General features: G+C 29.9%; 1 protein-coding gene across 3 annotated transcripts in view; it reads right to left on the reverse strand.

Annotated features, from left to right (window-relative positions):
* Positions 1–21,759, reverse strand: part of Syt7 (Synaptotagmin 7) — a 176,496-nt gene that overhangs the window by 148,282 nt on the left and 6,455 nt on the right. Inside the window, exons 1-2 of one of the 3 annotated variants that reach the window (XM_089177090.1) lie at positions 18,572–18,788; positions 10,776–10,894 (exon numbers count right to left, since the gene is read on the reverse strand). Coding sequence is in view for 1 of the 3 variants with exons in the window: in XM_089177089.1 (XP_089033215.1) it covers positions 20,758–20,796 (39 nt within the window). In the remaining 2 variants the exon portion in view is untranslated. Of the gene's footprint in view, positions 1–10,775; positions 10,895–18,571; positions 18,789–20,757; positions 20,882–21,759 lie in introns of those variants that run through there. The other 2 variants (XM_089177089.1, XM_089177091.1) reach the window with 2 other exon arrangements.

Consider the following 21,759-nt stretch of genomic DNA (forward strand, 5'->3'; position numbering starts at 1 on the left):
ACATCCTATTTGAAATCAGAACTCGTTTGTCAAAGCAAAACATTTGGTTATACGTTTTACCAACTATGATTCTTCATCAGTTTTCACAACGCGTCACCTATCAACCGGAATTCATTTTTACCGTTACGAGCAGCAGTTAAAAATCACAAAGGATAAAATACGAAAGGGAAACAGAAAGAAAAAAAAAAAGTAATAAAAAAAAAAGAAACAGAACAAAAGGAATACTGGATTTTCAAATGTGACTATCGCAAGCTCGAAAACGAAAGGTTATTTGCAAAAAAGAAAGAAACGAACAAAAAAAAAAACAAAGATATGAAGTCCAGTTGAATTCCATGGGAAATAACGATCGATGCAACCAGATGTTGGCCATTTTCTCCCTAGAGTTTCCTAATAGACAACGAAAACGCGATTTGCACTTGCACTTGCTGCACTTGCTGCACACTGTGCATACACGTTGGACGTTCAAATGCATTTGGCATGAATCCAGAAACGTGGAAGAAACTTAACTTCAAACGTTAGCAAAAACTAATCGTTTGTCATGAGACACAATGTTGCTGCAATTCGTTGTTGCTTGTTAAAAAAAAAAAAACAAAAAAAAAAAGGTGTGACCATCATTTGTACACGTCGTAAAGTCCAGGTGCTTTCTTTGTTCAACATTTTTCTCAATGAATGTGTAGGTTTATGAATGAATAGTACAAAAGTTGACTACTATTATTATTATTATTATAATTATTATTCTCTAACTGTGTTAGATATATATATATATATATATATATATATATATATATATATAATGAAACTTTCGTTTTATTCTTTCGTTTTATCTTTCTTCTTCTTTTTATTACCTTTTTTATCTCTTTTTCTTTTCCTATCTTTTTTTTTTTTTTGCCATCGTCATTGTTAAAACGTACTAACCCCTACCTACCCTTCCTCAAGGGAGAGAAAGAGAAAGAGAGTGAGAGAGAGAAGAACATGAAAGACAAAAGTTCATAGTTGACTGCTATCCAGAGAGGATGAGAGAACCATGGAGTTGAAATGAGACGCATAGTAAGTATCCTTAACGGGATCAAAAAACTTCCTCTTGCTGTCCCATAAGACAAATGGTTTGGAATAACAAGACGCTCAGTATATATATATAACGAAAATTCGATTAGATTTTTCTTCTTCAAATTTTTCCTTTCATTACTTTCTATTCCACTTTCTCTCACACGTTATACAATCTTACATTTAATTTGTATTCTAATGTTCAATATAAATGTAAAATTGATCAAACAAGGCCCAATTTCATGATTAAATATAAAATAATATCATTTGAAATAAGCAACTGTATTAACCCTTTGCACTCGAGCAGCGTCGAATTAACACTCGGCAGATTTAAGTGACAACTCGGAAGGCGCTGATACGGCGCCCGGACATACGGCCGTTACTACGTATGTCAAATTATTTCTAATATTTTCAATCAGAAAAAACGATTGATGATTTTATTTTATTAAAAATTTGCATAGCAGATTGAAAAAAAAAAAAGGTAAACTTAATTAATTTAATTATTGATTAATAATAAATACTTTTTTTGTTTTGAATTTTGAGGTTAAAAAGTGACATTACTTTTCGAATTTCATCGAATACATTAATGATGAATAAAACACTGTAATGTTTTATCGATTACAATTATAAGATACTTCGTACTTTTGATAAATTGTAAATATATTCATTGAAGATGATTGCTGAAACATTTCTTATTGAATAAAAGTAAGGACAATCTTAAAAACAATTTATCTATCAAAAGATATACATAATCGATCATCGTTCAACTCGTCTTCAATTAAAAGTACTCTCAACTGAAGGAAACATTTTATATTCAAAATATTATTGACCATAGAGACTCCTATACCATTGTAGAACATTGACTCTCCTCCTTGTCCCATTCGTGATTCTAACCATACTTTATTTACAAACTTTTGTTCGCGTGACACACGAACACACAATACAATTTTTTATCAAACATGAATTAAACATTTCAAAATGGATTCTATTGTCGACCATACGAAACAAGTCATAAAAGAAATTGTTTTGTCCTGGATACAACAAAAACTACGAACAATAATATCATCTAATAACAATTTAATAAATTCAACTGAATGTTAACAAACAAACAAACAAAAAAAAAACAAAAAAGAAGCAACTAGTTTTTTCTTATCAATACCATCCTTACCAAATTTACGAATGAACGAATCAGACGATTATTTTTTTTCAAGAAAACTAACTAACGTTAAAGGTTTCAATTCTCGAAGAAACGAAACTTTGGTGAATGAGGTGAAAAAGGGGTTGGGAAAAGACTGAGGGATGGTGGGGTGATTAAAAGTTTTCTGGAAGAAGACATCACATCGTTTGGTCGAGCACTTGTGAAAAGCGAAAATTTCCGTTCTTTCCCTTCCCCCCCCCCTACCCCCCTACCCCCCCCCCCCCGTTCTTCACCCCCGTTTCTCTCTCATACTCGTTCACTCCTTCTATGACAACTTTTCGTCTGACCTCATTTCTAATTTATCGACCCTTGCTTGCTTGCTACCTCGTACGTAGGGTACGAGATCACGCACACACGTATGATCTTTCTCTCTCCCTCTCTCTCTCACACACACACATACATACACGTATATACACGAACACATAAAATGGACAATTTCTGCGAGACCACGTCTAAGCACTTCAATGGGATAGACGCCTCCACAATTGCGCTTAGGTTAGATCACATCCTTCCGACGCCGCAAGCTGATAAAGTATTATAATCAACATGATCTAATCTCGATAAACACCATCATATATTTGTTCTAATACTCTCCTAACTCTCTTCCTGTTTAATTTCAAAGATCAAAGATAATTTTCTATGAACATTATCATTGACAATCATTATCAACGAATCTATAGGGTGAAGGAACCTGTGATGAAGACACTACTAGTCTCATGTACCAGAAATTGACCATGTTTCACTAACATAACCTAAAAATTTCTATCAACTGATCAACCATTGGTGCCTTCAACTTACTGCTAACTTTGCAAAAGAAAAAAATGATTCTAATATGCAGAAAATTATTTTAAATAAAATGAATTGTTAAAAATAATATTCTATCTCTGTTTTATCTATTACACATTATTTTATCGTGTGTATCTGTGTGAGATATTTGCTAATTTAAATTCAATATAAATTCTGAAAGGATTTTAAAAATAAACCAAGCAAATACCCTTCATATATATATATAGTATATAACTTATTTTATTAACAAATATGTTACATACATATTCGATAAAATTGTGTATCGGTACCACCCAATGAAATTACCATAACCTCCACGACCCTAAACTTAAGATTATACATAATGTATATACAGTACATATTTGTTCGCGAGTTTTCGCGAAATGTCGGTCACGCGACTTTAAATCGATTTTAACAACTCATTTTTATTTCCCGAGAGCAAATATTTTATGATGTAACGAGATGCGAAGGAGTTACCATAAGGTTTCATGTCATGTTATTTAAACCTGATCAAATGATAACTTTAGATATATTCTATGTAATACTTCATGGGTTGACTGACATCACCCTTTTTTCAAGTTTGTTGAACAGGAATCTTGAAAAAAAAAAAAAAAAACACGAACCCAAACCCACACGAACCCATTCAAATATTGAGGAGGGTCCCTTTCGTAACTTTTGTACCAGGAACAGTAAAACACAGTTCTTTTATTCAGAAATATTATTTATGGTGTCATATATATATATATACATAATAAAAAAAAATATGTAATTTTATGTGGATTTTTTTCTATGTAAATTTTGTCAAGAGAATTTTTCAAATTTTATTAATATCAACTGTTTGTTATTTTAAAATACAACGTTATTATTTGAATATTTATTTTCTATTCAATCTGTTGAATTTTCTCGCAATTTACGTTTATCGTTTCAGAAAGGTACGTTTCAGTTGTATAATTTTAATACTGAAAACTTACTGACATGCTTTTCCTGGCGTGTGTTGTATACTGGAACTGCCAACGCGTTGTTATGCATAGATTTACATATTTGAAAGTTAACACGAACGTGACTAGGGTCGTTAATACTTATATTAGAAGACTATGAGTTGAAATGAGAAAAGATGAAGAAACAGCAGCAGTAGCAGTAGTAGCTGTAGAAGTAATAGTAGTAACAGTAGCAACCCTGACTACTACCAGGATAAAGCAGAGTAACCTTGATCCTTTAGGTATTTATAGAATATTCGAACGAAAATCTCTGGCCCTGTGTGTCTGGCCTTTTTCGCTTCAACGGATTGCAATAAGGAACTGATGCTTTTCTTATTCTTCCCTTATTCCCTCATCTGATATATTTCATTTTATAATAATTTTTTTTTTAATTTTTTTTTTAGATATTATCTCTAAAATACTTCATCATTTTGAAAGAAAAAAGAAAAAATAATCTTTCGATAGTTTGAAAATATTTTTATATTTCTGATACGTCATTGAAATTGTGGTGAGAGGAAATTTAACTGTAGTTCATTCTAGTTTATTTCAAAGTAATACTTGTAATTTTTATATTATTATTTAAATTTATTTATTTAGCTATATACCAAAATTAATATATATATATATATATATATTTAATTAATTTAATATACTATAAATAACTATATTAATATATTCAATTACATATTAAAATAGTTATTAATATATTTAATTATATATTTAAATAATTATCATAGTAATATCTTCTTATCTTATCTTCTTCTTAATATATATATATATATAAATTACGTGTCATGTTGTTTGTCCGCAATGAACTCCTAAACTACTGCACTAATTTTAATCAAATTTTGCCCACTGTGTGCAGTTTTATTCAACTTGAAAGATAGGATTGTTTATATCTTTTAAGATACGATTAAATTATAATAATAAAATATATACAAACATCTCAACACCTAATAACAACAGCACATTTCATTTCTAATACTATCAGCTATTTTTTTACATCCTTTTTCTATTAACTATTTTGAAAGATATACTTCATTCTCATCTTTTGATCCTTTTTGACAGGATCGAAATATACGAAGATAGGAAGTTTCATCAATCAGTTTTGAACACAGCATGAGTGTTAGTACTAGATGGGGTTGATTCTCTGTATATTAAGAAGCGGTCAAGGTTACGTCGCGATGTATATTGACAATCCGTCCAGTAGAACGGGTCATCTATGAATAACGTTCCAAATTTTGGTCCCCTTTAAGATTTATTCCGGTCAGTTTCGGTGTCTTAAAGGGATTTATATAACGGTATAAGCAATTGCCTTGAATTTATTATGCGACATTATTCCACTATCTTTCGTATCATCCCCTATTTTTGTCCCTCTTTGTAAAAAATTCTTTCATCATTCCTATTTGTTTGTTTCAAATGTTATCGAGTAAACTATTATAAACGATGAAATAATTTGTTTTCCTATTTTTGTATGTGAAATTATTGATTTTAGTTTTATTTATTTTTTTAATGACGAAAGGTAGCTCGTTAAAAGATTTCAGGTATATTGGCAATTATTTTATACAGATAAAAGGAAAGTAAAGATATTTGTATAACACAAAGTTGGCCCAATTTCGTGCAATTTTGTAATTAACACGAATTAACGCAATATTTATTCGACCATATTTGATCATCCTTTTAAACGATTTTTTTCTTTATCTCAGATTAATTAATTAAACAAAAAATACTACAATTTTTGTCAGTGAATTTGTCATACAACTTTTTTCTTATTCACTTTTATTGCTATTGTCACACTTCGGTGGCAAGAACTGATGAATCACCCTGTATATAATCTAACCATTTCATTTCTATCGACTAACGTTAGACAAAACGAATCCTTTTTTTTTCGCAATTTTACAGACCTCGTCGTGCATATGGGATTGTGTTTCAATTAAATATGATTTTTCAACAACAGTCACGACCAATCGTGTTTCAGAATATCTTAATGTATATAAATTACGTGTGACGTTGTTTGTCCGCAATGAACTCCTAAACTACTAAACCGATTTCAATCAAATTTTGCTCATTTTATGCAGTTTCATTCAACTTGAAAGATAGGATAGTTTATATCTCAATATTATTTGTTTATTAACAAAGAGTCATGATTATCGGACTGATTGTGAGCCACAGTAACGTGTGGCGGGCCAACCCTAATATATATATATATATATAAATAAATAAACATAGTTGATAAATGGGGTAACAGTTATTTCTCAATTTCGAAAATGAAAAATAAATATATTACAAACCGCTGGGGGAAAAAAAAAATAAAAAAAAATAAAACAATAACATTTTTGGTTTTAATAACAGTTCATTTGCAACAAAAATAAATTGTGTTTTAATCCGAGTAAATGGAATTGTATACGATGCAAACACAACACACACATACATACACACGTAAAGATGTTTCTGTATTTACTGTACAAACTTACGTTTTTAAACTGGCTATTATTACTTTATAGTAATCTTCTGTCCTTGTAGTATATTTGGAATTATTTTTCAAAATTACTTGAATTATTTTTTTTTTCAGAAAATATACAACAAAATTAATTTCGTTTAACATTAATTTATTGATCTAACTATATATATATATATATATATATAGCTCACAGTATTATTAATTTTGTCGGTGTATTGTTCTAAAGATTAATACGTAATCATTAATAAAATCTTCTTTCTACTACGAGTATTATAAATCAAATTTTCCTGAACTGGTGATATCAAATGATCGATTTAAATCTTACGTTATTTTTACGTTGGCAAAATTTTGTAGAAGAAGAAGAAAACAAAAAGGGGGAAGAAAAAAAGGGTGTGTTAGAAAAAGAATATGAAAGAAATCTTTCTCCCCCATTTCTGTGTTTTATAACGCGTGTTCACGAGATACGTAATGTAACATGTCGTGAATAATTCTCACGAAAAGTACCTAATACACGACGATATCTTTGGGAACATAAAGAGAAAAAAAAAACAAGAGAGAGAGAGAAAAAAGAAATAGTGAGTTTTTTCCCCTCGAGTGTAATTCCAAACATCGTCTACGTGTTCTTTTATCGAAGATGCCAGAAAACTTGTAATAAAACGTATTTAACAGGGTAAATGTTGTTGGTAGTGTGGTCAAAAAAGAAATATTGTTTAATGTAAATTATTGAAGAATTAAATTAATCTCTCGTTTATAGATTGAATGAATTTTTATTATTCCTTTAATAAAAAAAAGAAATATTATAAATATATATATATATATATATATATATATATATATATATATATATATATATATATATATAAATTAGAAATTAAATATAAATATTAATATTACATTAAATAGAAAATATAAATTATAATTATTAAATTACAAATATTATATTAATAAATATTAATATATTAAATTAAATATAAAGTCTAAATTAGAAATATTCAAATATTAATATTAAATTAATAAATATTAATATTAAATTAAATATAAAATATAAAATATAAATATAAAGAAATAAAACAAGATTTCATCCAAGACCCAATTGAATCATCAAATTATTAATTAAAAAAAAATATATATATATAATACACAAAATATAATAATAAAATTCATTAACAATCCTAACGAGTAGACAAATCGATAAGATAAAAGTCGATCGATGTAAATCACGTTTAGTTTCACAATCAAACCACTAATTGGCTTCCGAAACCTTCCTTAAGATGAATTGAAATTTATTTCACATGCACACTACTATTGACTGAACCAACTACAATAATATGAACTCAAGAACAATTCATCATCTTCTTCTACTTTCATTTATAATATTATTTTATTATTTCATTCCATCACCATTTGTATTTAAAAACCTAAACACATGTACACACACACACACACACGTGTATAGTATCGATACGAATCTGTAAGTAAATGTAACATGTAAATATGTATTTACACGTCGTAGGTTTGCCATCGATAAATATGAATCTTTTATCGTACCTTTCGAAACCAGAATAGTGTTAAATCGTAATGAAATTTTCACACGACTTGGAATGAATTTTTTTGTTGTTTTTTTTTTTCATCGATAAAATTCCACGATGGGGGAAAAAAAACAACAACAATGAGAGTACGAAGAACAACAAAAGAAAAAGAAAAAAACATTGATGACTAAACCGTTATCGTTACTTTCTATGAAACTTTTATTTTCAATCCAATCACTACTACCATTCCATATTCGAAAGGTTGCAGATTGTACAACCATGTAGTAAAACTCCATCTACCTACCAACCCACTATCGATAAATATGAACCTATTGTCGTAGAATTCGTACCAATGGTATAAGATTGTAATGAAATTTTCGCCTGACTTAGAAATGAAATCTTGAGATACGAGTTGTATTTTGTAAAAGAAATCGATTACCAACATGTCATTGGTAGTAGAATAAAATGAAAAATAGTACAAAGTATAAGTGAAACGTGTAAATATGTGTAAATATATATGTGTGTGTCGTAACACATTGACAGTTGATAACAGAGTAAAAATAATAGTGGTGATTTAAAAGAAAAGAAATCACTGGAAAGGTTATCACAATTTGAAAGAAACCCTGTTCGATGTGAGCTTTGAAATCTCGCCAAAAAAAGGTTTCAGCCTTTCGAGGCTACTTCGAATTTCAAATATTCAACATGGTCGATATACTGTCGGACAAGCCCTTAATAACAAAGATAAATATACATGAACTGATAAATATACATATATACATAAATACATAAACATATGTAAGATGAAAGGTACCAATAGTTGGTTGACCAGTTGAGATAAATTGATAGGTTAGGTTAGTAACAAAAAATGGTCAATTTCTGGTACATGGTTAACAATCTGTATATAATTTATGTAAACTTTAATTCAAGTATCAAGGGAATTTATTTAATGGACAAAGCAGTTTGGTTAAATTGCATTGAAGTTTCTACCCCCATATACATATATACATACATGCATAAACATATGTAAGATGAAATTGGTACCAATAGTTGATCAGTTGACATAAATTGATAGGTTAGGTTAGTAACAAAAAATAGTCAATTTCTGGTACATGGTTAACAAATCTGTATATAATTTATGTAAACTTTAATTCAAGTATCAAGGGAATTTAATGGACAAAGCAGTTTGGTTAAATTGCATTGAAGTTTCTACACCCCCAGTTACCGGCCATTTCAAATTACAACGATTTTCTTTTCTCATTTTAGTTGTTGTTGTTGTTGTTGTTGTGTTGTTCGTGAGTGCAATAAATTCGTTGAAATTATATCGTCGTATGTTTGTGAGAATATATGAATAAAAGTCACTTCATGTGTATGTATGTGTATATGTGTGTTTTTTCTTCAGGGGTTTTTTTTTTCTTCTCTTTCACGTTTCCTCCTTCATTTTCGTAGTTGGTAAGAAAGAAAAATGAAGAAAGTTTTGTATGCTAGGAATATATGAAGAAAGCGGTTTTAAGTACTTCGATAGAATCTTCAAGTTGTTTTTTTTATCACAAAAAAAAAAATCAATTTTTTTTCTTCTTCTTGTAAAACACACTTAACCTCTTGCACGATCAAAAATCATTTTGAACTAGCATCGAAATATAAACCACAATAATGGCTAAGGATCAAATTGACATCGTTGCTCGTTCAATGTGCAACAGGATTGGCTTTCCTACCCTTGAAAAATCACTAGGAAATGAATCGTATGTGATATCTCTGTTCAACTTTGCGTGAAATAACCACCACCACCACCACCACCACCACCACCACTACCACTACCATTACCACCACCCCCGTATCTCTTTCGCCATCTGTTCCGATATGTGCACATGCAATACATCTACGCATATTCGACCCTATGCACACAAAATCCTATCGAAAATCGTCCCAATATCCTTTTCGAATTTTGACGAAGTCATCGAACGTTTTGATCGAAGTAAAAAAGAAAAAATGAGAAGAGAGAGAGAGAGAGAGAGAGAAGAAAAAAATAAAAAAGCTTTTTTATCAAACGGTGAACTCGTTTAATTTTCAAATACCCTTTTTTTTTCTTTTTTTTTTGTCAGAAAATTCATCAGAAGAAAGAGAGAGAACTGCAGAGAAAAATGAGAAAAAAAATTGATCAAAATTAATGGTCCCTCTTAGAAATTGTCTTCAATTCAAACATAAAGTTAGAAGTTTAATCGATCAGTGAAAATGACGAATACGTTAAATGTGTTTCAGTAAGTTTTTCTTTTAGTAAATAATTCGTCTAAAAAAAAAAAAGTAACTACAAATATTATCGATCTTGAAATAAACCATTTGTTTCAAAAGATTAATCAAAATAAAAACTAAACGAATAATATTTTATCCTATAGAAGAAAAAAAACAAGAACCATTTAAAATTATCGAATCTTATGGGAAGAAAAGCTTTTCATACGAACGTGAATATTTCAACAATTACGCGTCATTATTTTTCATATTCATTTTATAACGTGTGAAATCATTTAATATTTATTATAATTGACTTAAGAGCATGATCAAGAAAAAACAAAAAAAAATAACAAAACGAAATTATGAAGATAACAAACGATCCCCATCATCATTTGTTCTCATCGTACGTATGATGATAGGGGTGGTGGTGGTGGTGTTGGTGGTTGTATCCATAAATGAAATATTATATTATTATCGCGTAAAAGAAAAGGTTGGGGAATGAGGGGAAAATAAAAAGAAAGAAAGAAAAAAAAACAATGTAGATGAAAACTCACCTATCGATCGAAGAGAATGAGTGGCAGTTGTTATCCTAGATCCTCATTGAGATTAGGTGATGATAGAAGTGCAGGTGGGATCGATCCGTTCGAGAAGATTATGCACAGTTTACATCTTCCTAATACAAAGAAAGAGAGAAAGAGAAAAATAGAATGTGTGCAAATCACACATGGTAAAAGAAGTGAAACCTTCAGAAGAAAAGCAAGCTTCGAGACGTGAATATATCGAAACAATTGAATTGTAATACAGTGCCATCTATTGAAAGAACCTTACAGAATCTAGATAAACTTATAAATAAAAATCTTTAAATTAGTAATAAAAAATAATTAAGAGAAAACTAAGTTTCGAGAGAATGAGAGTATTCTCTTCTTATTTAGTATCGCGACCGTTTCATCGTCTCCCACCGCTCCGTTACATAGCCGCCTACCGCTCCGTTACATAGCCGCCTATCGTTTCGTTACATTTTTTCAAATTACACCCATTCTAAAGAAGTTTTTACTTCGAAAAAATCGCGATACAAATTGTGCTATGTGCTAAGTTGACAAAAAATCACTAAGTGAAATAAAAATTAATTTCATTAAGATAAGTTTGAGTAGTATTGAAATTATTAGTGGACAAGCATATTGTTACACTGAATTTTTGTAATTAATTAATTAATATATATATAGAATTAAATTAAATATTGAATTTTATTAATTAATGAATTATTTTTGTTTCATCGAGGTTTCACGGTTTCTTCCGTTTCACGATTTTCAAATCATCCTGATTCTAAAGAAATTTTCACTTCAAAAATAAAACAAAAAAAATACACTTTTATATATAAATTGAATTAAAATTAATTTATAAGAAAGAATGATGACATAATGACATCTGTTGTTTCCGAAAAGGGGAATGATAACTTTTCTCGCTCATTAATTTGTCAAAAAGAAGGAAGGAAGGAAGGAAGGAAGGAAGGAAGTTAGACAACAAGGGTGAAACTACGAAAACGAAATATTGTCGTATAGATAACGAGATAGAAAATGAAAAAAAAATAAAAATAAATAATAAAAATAGAACACTTCCTCGTACAAATAAAATATTTATACATATTTATTTATTTTTTTTTTTTTTTTGGTACGTGAAACTACTTTTTTGTTATCTCTCTTTCTTTCTTTCTTTCTTTCCTTTTTTCCCAGATTTGAAATGATAAAATAATATTTATGAAAATATGTATAATAATATTTATGAATAAAAATAGAAAAAGATAAAGATAAAGTACAATCGTTGCAAATATATTACTTTTATACTATATATATATAGTAAAAGAGAGAGAGAGAGAGAGATATCGATGCAAATTTAGAACGAGATAAACGTTCTAAATTCCAATTCTCAAATCTTGCAATTTCCAATCGAAATACTGATTTATTTGCATATCCAATTTTCTTCCATATTCCTCTTTTCTCTCTCTCTCTCTCTCTCTCTCTCTCTTTCTCTTTCTCTCTTTCTATTTCTCTATTTCTCTCTTTACCGAGACGTAATTCTTCAAATCTTTTCCTCTTATTTCTTTCATTTATATTCTTTTCTATTTTAACATCAATCATTTATTCTCAAATATACACGTACAATATTTTACAAATTATTTTATTAAATAACTTAAGATTATGTTACTATAACTAATCATTTATTAAATAAATTAAATAAAAAATATTGTTATTTTAATTAAAATAACAATATTTTACAAATTATGTTATTCAAAATATTGTACGTGTACATTTAAGAATAAATCTAATGAAATAATTGTATTTTAAATATATAACAAATAAATAAATCAAATAAATTGAAAAATATATTTTGGGATCTTTGGCACTTGAATACGCTATCTGGTGACTACATTCAAAATTAAAATAGATAGGTCGAATTGCTACGCCACGCCCCTCCCTGCCAAAGATCATCCCAATATAATGTTATTAAATTATATAATTATAATAAATATAAAATATAAAAAAATAAAAAATACATTAAATTATATAATTTACTATGTTAATTATATTTTACACGACAAAATTAAAATGGTTTTATAAAGTAATATCTATACTACTTTATAATATATATTATCTTCATCTTATCTATTTATCTTTCTAAATATTTTCTTCTATCATTTTTTTACGATATAATCCAATTGTATATTTTTTATTCTTATCCAAAATAATTCTAAAAATTGTCTAATATTCTCTTAACTAACCAACACAACATTCCCCAATCATAATCATAATGAAAAAAAAATTATTAATAAAACTAAACAAACTATGAAATAAATTAGAATGTTATAATAGTGATTTAGAACTTAAACGATTTGACACAGTGACTACCACACGTTTCTCTCTCTCTTTCTCTCTCTCTCTCTCTCTTTCTCTATTTCTCTCTTTCTCTTTGTCTTTAGTGGACAAATTCGACTTCCAACGGCAACAATTAAGCAACGGTTCGTTGATTTGACTTGCAAAGTTCGAGGTTTCGTTCCCTATGTTGAAACATGCACAGGTGTACAGACACACACACACACACACATACATACATACAAGGGACTTACTGAATGCGTGCGCCTTTTGGGATGCATATGTATTCGTAACTGGGCTGCAAATATCTCTGCGAGAAACCTTTAGACACAACACTTCCCCTAACCCCCTTTCTCCCCAACCCTTTCCGAAAACGAACTTCAATGCAACCGTTCTCTCTCTCTCTCTCTCTCTCTCTCTCTCTCTCTCTCTCATCTTAAACCGTATTATTATAGTTAGACTACCTAAAACCTCGTAACACTACTCGCTTCGACAATCTACTATCGAATTAAAGGGAATTAGCATAAACGTTCTAACTCTACTTACATATCCTATATTCTAATTATAATATATATATATATAATATTTGTATTATTCGACATATAAATTGAAAGCACCAATGGTGAACCAGTTAGGAGAAATTTGGATCTTAACCAGTTGATTGTGGAATTTAGTTTCAAAAGATCACCACAGGATGCGAAATGAAAAACAAGCAACGACGTGTATACACGTCGAAAGCAGGACACAATGGTATTATTATACATTTTACAAAAAATGAGGAAGGATTAGATTTTTATTCAAAATCAAAAAAAAACTAAGAATTCGTTTCTGAATACGTTATTTTAACTAAAAACTTGAAAATTGTCATCTTCTTAATGTATATAAATTATGTGTGACGTTGTTTGTCCGCAATGGACTCCTAAACTACTGAACCGATTTTAATCAAATTTTGCACACTGTGTGCAGTTTTATTTAACTTGAAAGATAGGATAGTTTATATTTCAATTTAAAATCGTAAGTAATTCGTTGACTTAAAGACGTGTGTACGATGAGTATATACGTCAAACGCACCGCAATAGAGATTTGGTCCGACGTGTATACACGTCGAATGCACTTAACTGGTTAAATAGTATTAACTTTTTGTATTTTTATTTAATAGTAAGTCCCAATACGTGAAGATATTCTATGAACTTTCAAATATTTGAAACATGGTCAACAACTGATGCCTTCATCTTAAATCTTGAATTTTGTTCTTTCTATTAAAATTCACATCACAATTTTATTGCAAATTATTTTAATCTAACAAATGTTATGTATTGTAGCAAAAGATGACTTTTAAAAAATTAATAGACGTTTTATTTTTTTTTTTGCAACATTATACAAAATAAAAGAGTGTAATTTGAATGATTAATAATTACGAATAATAATTTATACATTGATTATGTGATAAATATTTGCAAAGTAATCCTGTGTGAATACATTGTATTTATAAATTAAATAGAGAAAATACGAGCTTCAAAGTGAAATAATAATTGTTGAAAAGTCATTGAATAAAAGTCTAGGATATGCTCAAAGAGAGGAAGAATATTTACCATAAAAGTGGCTCAAGAATATTGGGTGAGATGGCAAGATATAGAACATCGAAGAATATTCTCTCCTATGTAAGTTTCTTCCTACGGTATGGTATACATATACATATACATATATATATATATATATATATATATATATATATATATATATATACTACTTCGGCACTATGTTTGAAGAGAAAGAGAGGATGGTGGAGAAGGAGTAAGAGAAGGGTACCATGTTCGAACAATATGCCATCCCATCCCTTCGTCTCATCCCCACTCTTTACATTGAAATTCGTCGCATATATTTAAGACCAGTTCTCCTGATATTCGAGAGTCCTCCTTTGAGAAGAAGATGACATTCGTAACTATGAACACAAAAATTCTCTTTTTCATCCTTGAGAGAGAGAGAGGTGTCTTTTTATTTACGTAATCCTAACGTCTTCTCAAAAGAATTTATAGTTAAGAAAGAAAAAGATACAAATAAAATTAAAAAAAAAAAAAAAACTAAAAGTAACAGAGAAAACAAAGTTTTCCATTCGCAAACTTTAACCAAGAACAAAAAATCATTTACGAATGATATTTTAATTTAAACCAAAAAAAAATAATAATCTATCCTTGCCAATGCTTCTCTCCTCAATTTTATTTGACCACGTTTCTTTTTTTTTTTTTTTTTTGTTCTTGATACGTTTTAGCAAACCATAAACGAATTTGTGCGATTATTTTAAAGAACGAACAGCCAAATCGAGCCTACTCTTGGTTAAGCATCGAGAATTGTAAATTGCAGTAGGAAACGAACATTTGGCATTTTTCCACGAAAACCCCAATCCCCAACCCCCCGTACCCTTACCTTCTCGTCTCCTCTTGCTATCCATAAAACACATTCTACTCGGCTTAACGTGAAGACACATGACGGATCAAAACGATATATTGGTGTATACGTTGATACTACTTTCAACCCTAATTCGTGTTTTTTTTTTTTTTTTTTTCATTTTTTCTTAGTATGTGTTTTGTCTTTTTGGGAGAAAATTTATTATTATTTCAAGTTAAGACTCGACAATGAAATTTTTTTAATTGCATTTTCATTCATTCATTCATTCATTCACGATCACACACAAAAAATAAATATCATTGTTAGTAAAATAAAAAAAAAAGGGGGAAATTTTTTCCTACAAAATAGAAAAGAGACAAAATAAATAAATCAAAAAAAAAAAAAAAAAGGGAGCTGTATATAAAATAGAGATGAATGTAAAGAGAAAGAAAGAAAGAAAGAAGAAATAAAATTTGAAAAGCTTTGAATTTTCCTTCAAATTGAAGGTACAAACCCTGGTAGGGTGGTACTCTTTCAATACGAATTCAAATGGAACGTCCATTAGTAGCTTATCAGTTCTCTACAGAGAGTGGCTTGCATTATTCAAGATAAATCCTCTCTTGACTTTCCTTAAATGAAGAAATTTTCTTCTGCAACTAATCCTAAAAAGGATTGATAGGATAAACAGAAAAAAAAAAAAATAATAATACAGAACGAAGGACACACAGAAAAAGAAAGAAAGATGACATTTGCTACACGAATTACGAAAACAAACAAAAAAACAAGAGAACAAAAATCACATGAAAATTATTCAGATAAATATGTGTCAATTATAAAAACTACATTTTATTCTGTACAAAATGTTAAATGCAATAAAAAAAAAAAAAAAAAAAAATACAAACAAATCATTGAACGGAAATAGTACGTAATAGTTATCACGAAACAATCTCCCTAGTCTCGTGTCAGTTTCCTCACATATTTCCTCCTCCCACCCACCCCCCTCCCCCTCCCCCTCCCATTCCCCCGTTCTCATTCACCATGCATATCTTTCAACGCGCACGTTCGTTCTTTTCTAATCAAACTAAAAATAAAAAAAAGAGAAAAAGAGAAATCAAAAAAAAAAAAAAAAAAAAAAAAAAACTAAATGAATAGATACGATATCAGACGGGAATAAAAAAAAAAAATGAAAGATAACAGAATTGAAGAGTAGGAGAGTTAGGGTTACGATAAGGTGGTGTACCTTGGTTGAATACGTTGTAAGGGGTGCTTTGATGAGACCCTCAACCTTGTCCACTTCAACACACGATATATAAACTGCCATCTATCTATCTCTCTCTCTCTCTCTTTCTCTCTCTCTCTTTCACATACATATATATATATATATATATATACACACACACACATACTTATGTACTTTTTCTCTCTATTTTTCTTTTCTATCTCAGTCACTCGTTCGATCGTTCGTACGTTCGTTCGTTTAGTCTCTCTTTCTCTCTCTCTCTCTCTCTGTCTCTGCTTATATTACCGTTAATGCGACGTTAAAAAATAAAAATATATCAGCATCATCATCATCATCATCATCATCATCCAACGCGAAAGGCCTGACAAACCTCCATTATCGATCACCAATTACATTATTACGCTAGATTCAAAGGCACTTTCTAGTATCGGTAGCAGGAAGCTTTTCCTCCTGACCCTATGGAAAGGTACAAGTAGGAGGACCTTCAAAGCATTTCGTTTTCTAACTTGGTGCCCTCCTCCTGCCCCCCTCCCCTTCTTAGTCCCCCCCCCCCTCCTGACCCCCCTTCCCCATTCCTCACCGTTACTACACTACTATCCACAGCAGTGCCAGTTTACAAAGAGCCAGAAACGCAAATAGAAACGCTATAGTGAATATAGTAGTGCTTTTACGCTAAAACGCGGTATTAACGATCCTTCCCACCTCTCTTGTCTTCCTTTATATTGAATATTAAACCGTAAATAGCCTTGTGAACACTCTCTCCTAACATTTGACTTATTTCTCAAAGATTATTTCATTTCATTTCATTTCATTCAATTATTATTGGGTTGGTTGATTGGTTGGTTGGTTGGTTCGAGAAAGTAATTTCATTTTTTTCCTTTTGTCAAAATGAAAACAAAATTTGTTGTTTCAAGTGAACATGAACAGTTGCAGTTTGATAAATTTAACCTGTCATAGATGTCACGTGTTGTTGTTGTTGTTTGTTTTTTGCATCAATTAATAGCAAAATTGTGTCAGAAAATAAGCAAATGATTTTCTGAAAAAAAGTCCCAATATTATTGAATGAAATTTGTCCATGAAAAAATTTCATTGGTTTTTTTTTTTTTTTTTTAAATTATATGTTTCATATATTTTTTGAGAGGGGTGGGGTGGTGGGGGGTACGTTGGTGGTTTTGAGATAAATTCGTGAGGTATTTTAATTTTTTTTTTTTTTTTTTTTTGAGCAAAAGCCGCATGGATTTATTGAAGTAGGTAGAATGTTTTTTTGTTCTTTTTTTTTTTCGAACGATTGATTACGACATACAACAACACAAAGTTCAACCTACTATAAATCTAAATTCTATGCAAATGCACTTACATGCACTTTCCCATCGAAACTGACCTTTTATCTCATTTTTCTTAATCAAGATTTATCGAGATTTGTTTTATTTTTTTTTTTGTTCCTAAGAGAATGAAAGAAAGAGAGAACAATTTCTCGAGAAATATTTGAAGAAAATATAAAAAAAAAGGTATAAATAGATGAATTGAATGAACATTTTTATTTGTCGATTGATAAACTTTGAATTCATCGTAGTAAAACGTTTCTTCACCTGCATAAAGCAAATGAGTCAGCAGGCTCGTTGCAATGGATGAGGACAGTTCACTCGAAATATACTTGTTAGGGTTTAAATCAAAGTAAATGTGATAAGGAAATAGTGGATATGCGTAACCACAAAAAGAGAAAGAGAGAGAGAGAGAGAAAGAGAGAATACATTACATCCCATGGGAAAGGGAAACGAGTAAATAGGTAAAAGATATATATATATATATATATATACGATGTACCTAGGAAAAGTAGAGAACAAAATTTGGTACTTACTGGCAGAGGAAGAAGAAGAAGAAGAAGAAGGAGTAGAAGTAGAAGTAGAAGAAGAAGAAGAAGAAGAAGAAGAAGTAAAAGAAAGTATTCCAATGACACGGAATACAAAAAGAATAGGAAAAATAGATTGTCATTCACTTTACACTAGGATTCACCACGTAAATGCTATTATCCACTGACACACAGTTCGTATCAAATATAAAGAAAGATAAAAGAAAATAATAAAGTAGAAAGAAATAGAGAAAAATAAAAATAAAGAGGGAGAGAGAGAGAAAGAGATAGAGAAAGAGATAGATAGAAAGAAAGAAAGAAAAAAACGAAAAGGTGAGATCGACTTATCGAGGTGCTACGGTTTCGTGTTATCACTTATTTAAAGGAAACGAAATACAGTTTTAGAAATAGACAATGGCAGATAGAAAAGAAAAATAATGTTTCCTACTTGTTGTTGTTTTTTTTTTTCGAAAAATTTTATTTGTCTACGTCAAAATAATAAGTGAAAATAAAAATTTATTTAAAAAAAAAAACTAAGAATAAGAAGAAGAATCAAAATGACGATTGTTATGACAATAATGACGATTGTTAAGTATAATAAGAATGATTTTGATAATTGATGAAATAAAAGGATGATGTAAAGAGGATAATAGAGGAAGAAGGAGGATTGGTGATGGAGGATCGATAATAAACGATCGATAATCGATGCATGTAAGTCACTAAATTTAGTTAAAAGGAATAATCGACAATTATGAGAAAAGATTGATGGACAACCGCGTGGCAGGCAGCGTCGCGACGCACTGCTGCTTCGCGGCTACCAACCACCACCACCCCACCACCATTCGATCCTCTTACTCTCTCTCTCTCTCTCTCTCTCTCTCCCTCCCTGCCACTTGGTCGTTCTAGTCATCCCCCACTCTATCACTACGGCACCTCGCAAGCTCGACACACCCCCGACGACTACGACTACGACTACGACGAAATCGTAGGACGAAAAGAACCCAAAATTTTTCAATACTTATCTTATAACTCAAAACAAAAACAAAACAAAAAGTCTACTATTTTTTTACTACCCTGTAAAATTTTTATCTATCTAAGATTATCTGAAATATTTCTTACTCTTATAAAATAACGAAGAAGAACATTCCAAATGTATTCTCGCAAGTTGCGATCGAAGTATTCCACCGTTGGACCACCCCGAAAAAGGGGAAGCTTTATTCGGATAAATTTCTAAACGAGCCAAAGAGGGGATAAAAGAAAGAGAGAAAGAGAGAGAAATACAAATAAAAAAAGAGAGGATAGCATTACTTTTATACGATACAACACCAAGCTTTCGACTTTTATCGCATGATTTACGACCAGTCAACTAGGGGATAAAAATGCAAAGAGTGCTGTTACTTTTCATGCGTTAGTTATTACCAAAACGAACTATACAAATAAAACTAAACAAACAAACAAACAAACAAACAAAAAAAGGAAAAAATCATATCATTAATCGAACAGTAGTCATTAAAAATTTGATTATCTATCGGTAGAGTTTATAAACATCCCTTGTGTTCAAAAATATAACTTCAATCGTAACTTTTTTTTTGAAAGTATCTCTTAACAAGTTTATAAACGACACCTTCAACTTGTTTTGTCTAGACGATATATAATAAAAGATATAAAATTATTCTACTTTACTTCTATTGACTATGAAAGCCAAGAAAATAGAAGACACTCCCTCTCTCTCTCTCTCTCTCTCATTGCCAATATAACAACGCTCGAATGAACGAAAAACGAGGGGACATTTTTTACATAGACCAGACGCGTCACATTGTATCAAAGTCTACCAACCAATGATGATATACGGCACGGAAATTGTTCGATCGTCTATAGTTACACACACATAATATACACACGTATATCACGTGTGTGTAGGCGCGTGTATACACACGAAACTTGAAAATTTATTTAGGTATTTATTAAACGCAAACCACCTGACCCCTCTACTCGACCGTCCGAAAAATTCGTTCAAGCATTTTACTTGTTTTTTTTTTTTTTTTATTTATTTTCTACTCTATTTTTCATTACTTAACGTTTAGATCTATTTTCTACTCAGTTTATTTTCCTCTCTCTCTCTCTCTTTCTCTCTCTTTCTCTTTACCTATTTTGCTTCTTCTATTTTGTAAGGAAAAAATACAAGAAAAACATACCCCCTTTTTCCTCTTCTTCATGTTTCTCTTCTTTAACATGGAAATATGTCAATGAAATCGATACTATCCCTCCATTCACTTCCAATTTGTTGACAAAAGAGATGAAATGGCCCATCATCTGCACCTGCAATGAAAAACGTACTCGAAATATAGTTGTTAAATTGTTTCATCGTATTTTTTGACTTTTATAAATGAAAAATCAATTTTATATAGAAAATTTAATAATAATATTACATCATAACGATGTAATAGGTCAGATTATGGTATATTGTTTTAGAATATTTTAAAAATGATATAAAAACATTTTGATAATATATTACTAGTTGTCTAATTCACACGAAATATTTTCATGAATTTCATACAATTTGAAGATTCTCTTTCTTGATAATTAAAAAATTCATTTCATTTTCCATTAGGTACCCTTAGGCCCTTGGACAATCAACTTTTAGAGTCCATCTACCGTACAAGTATACGCAATTATATTAACTCGAATGTCCAAGAACAGATAATAATCCTAATCGATGACCTATTACTAAAATTACTAAAATTAAACGTTCCCTTTATTTCATATTAAAAAACAAACTTCAATGTATAAATAATGTATAAAATATAATTAAATATTATTTGTAATAGAATATTTAAAATAGTCTGAAGGTGAATTAATCAGTCTGAAGGTGAATTTCAAGAAAGACGGTGCTCCAAACATATACCCGGTGTTTTTAAATTACAATACACATTTTCATCAATTAATTAACAATTATTTTGATACTCTAATACATTCTGCTTACATTACAATCAAATTTGATCCTCGTAGTCATCACTAAGCATGAGCGATAAAATAATTATATAAAATTGATAAAACAAATTAAATCTAAACGTTATAATCTTAAATTTAATTAATTAGATGAATTATTTCCTTTATGCAAATGTGCAACTATCGGAAGGTCGTGTAAACAACATTGAATAAAAGAATTTGCATAGAAAACAACGTGTCAGTCTGAA

The sequence above is a fragment of the Polistes dominula genome, unplaced genomic scaffold (assembly GCF_049000335.1).
Source record: "Polistes dominula isolate Pdom_NZ unplaced genomic scaffold, Pdom_raw_medaka contig_20, whole genome shotgun sequence".
Taxonomy (NCBI): Eukaryota; Metazoa; Arthropoda; class Insecta; order Hymenoptera; family Vespidae; genus Polistes; species Polistes dominula.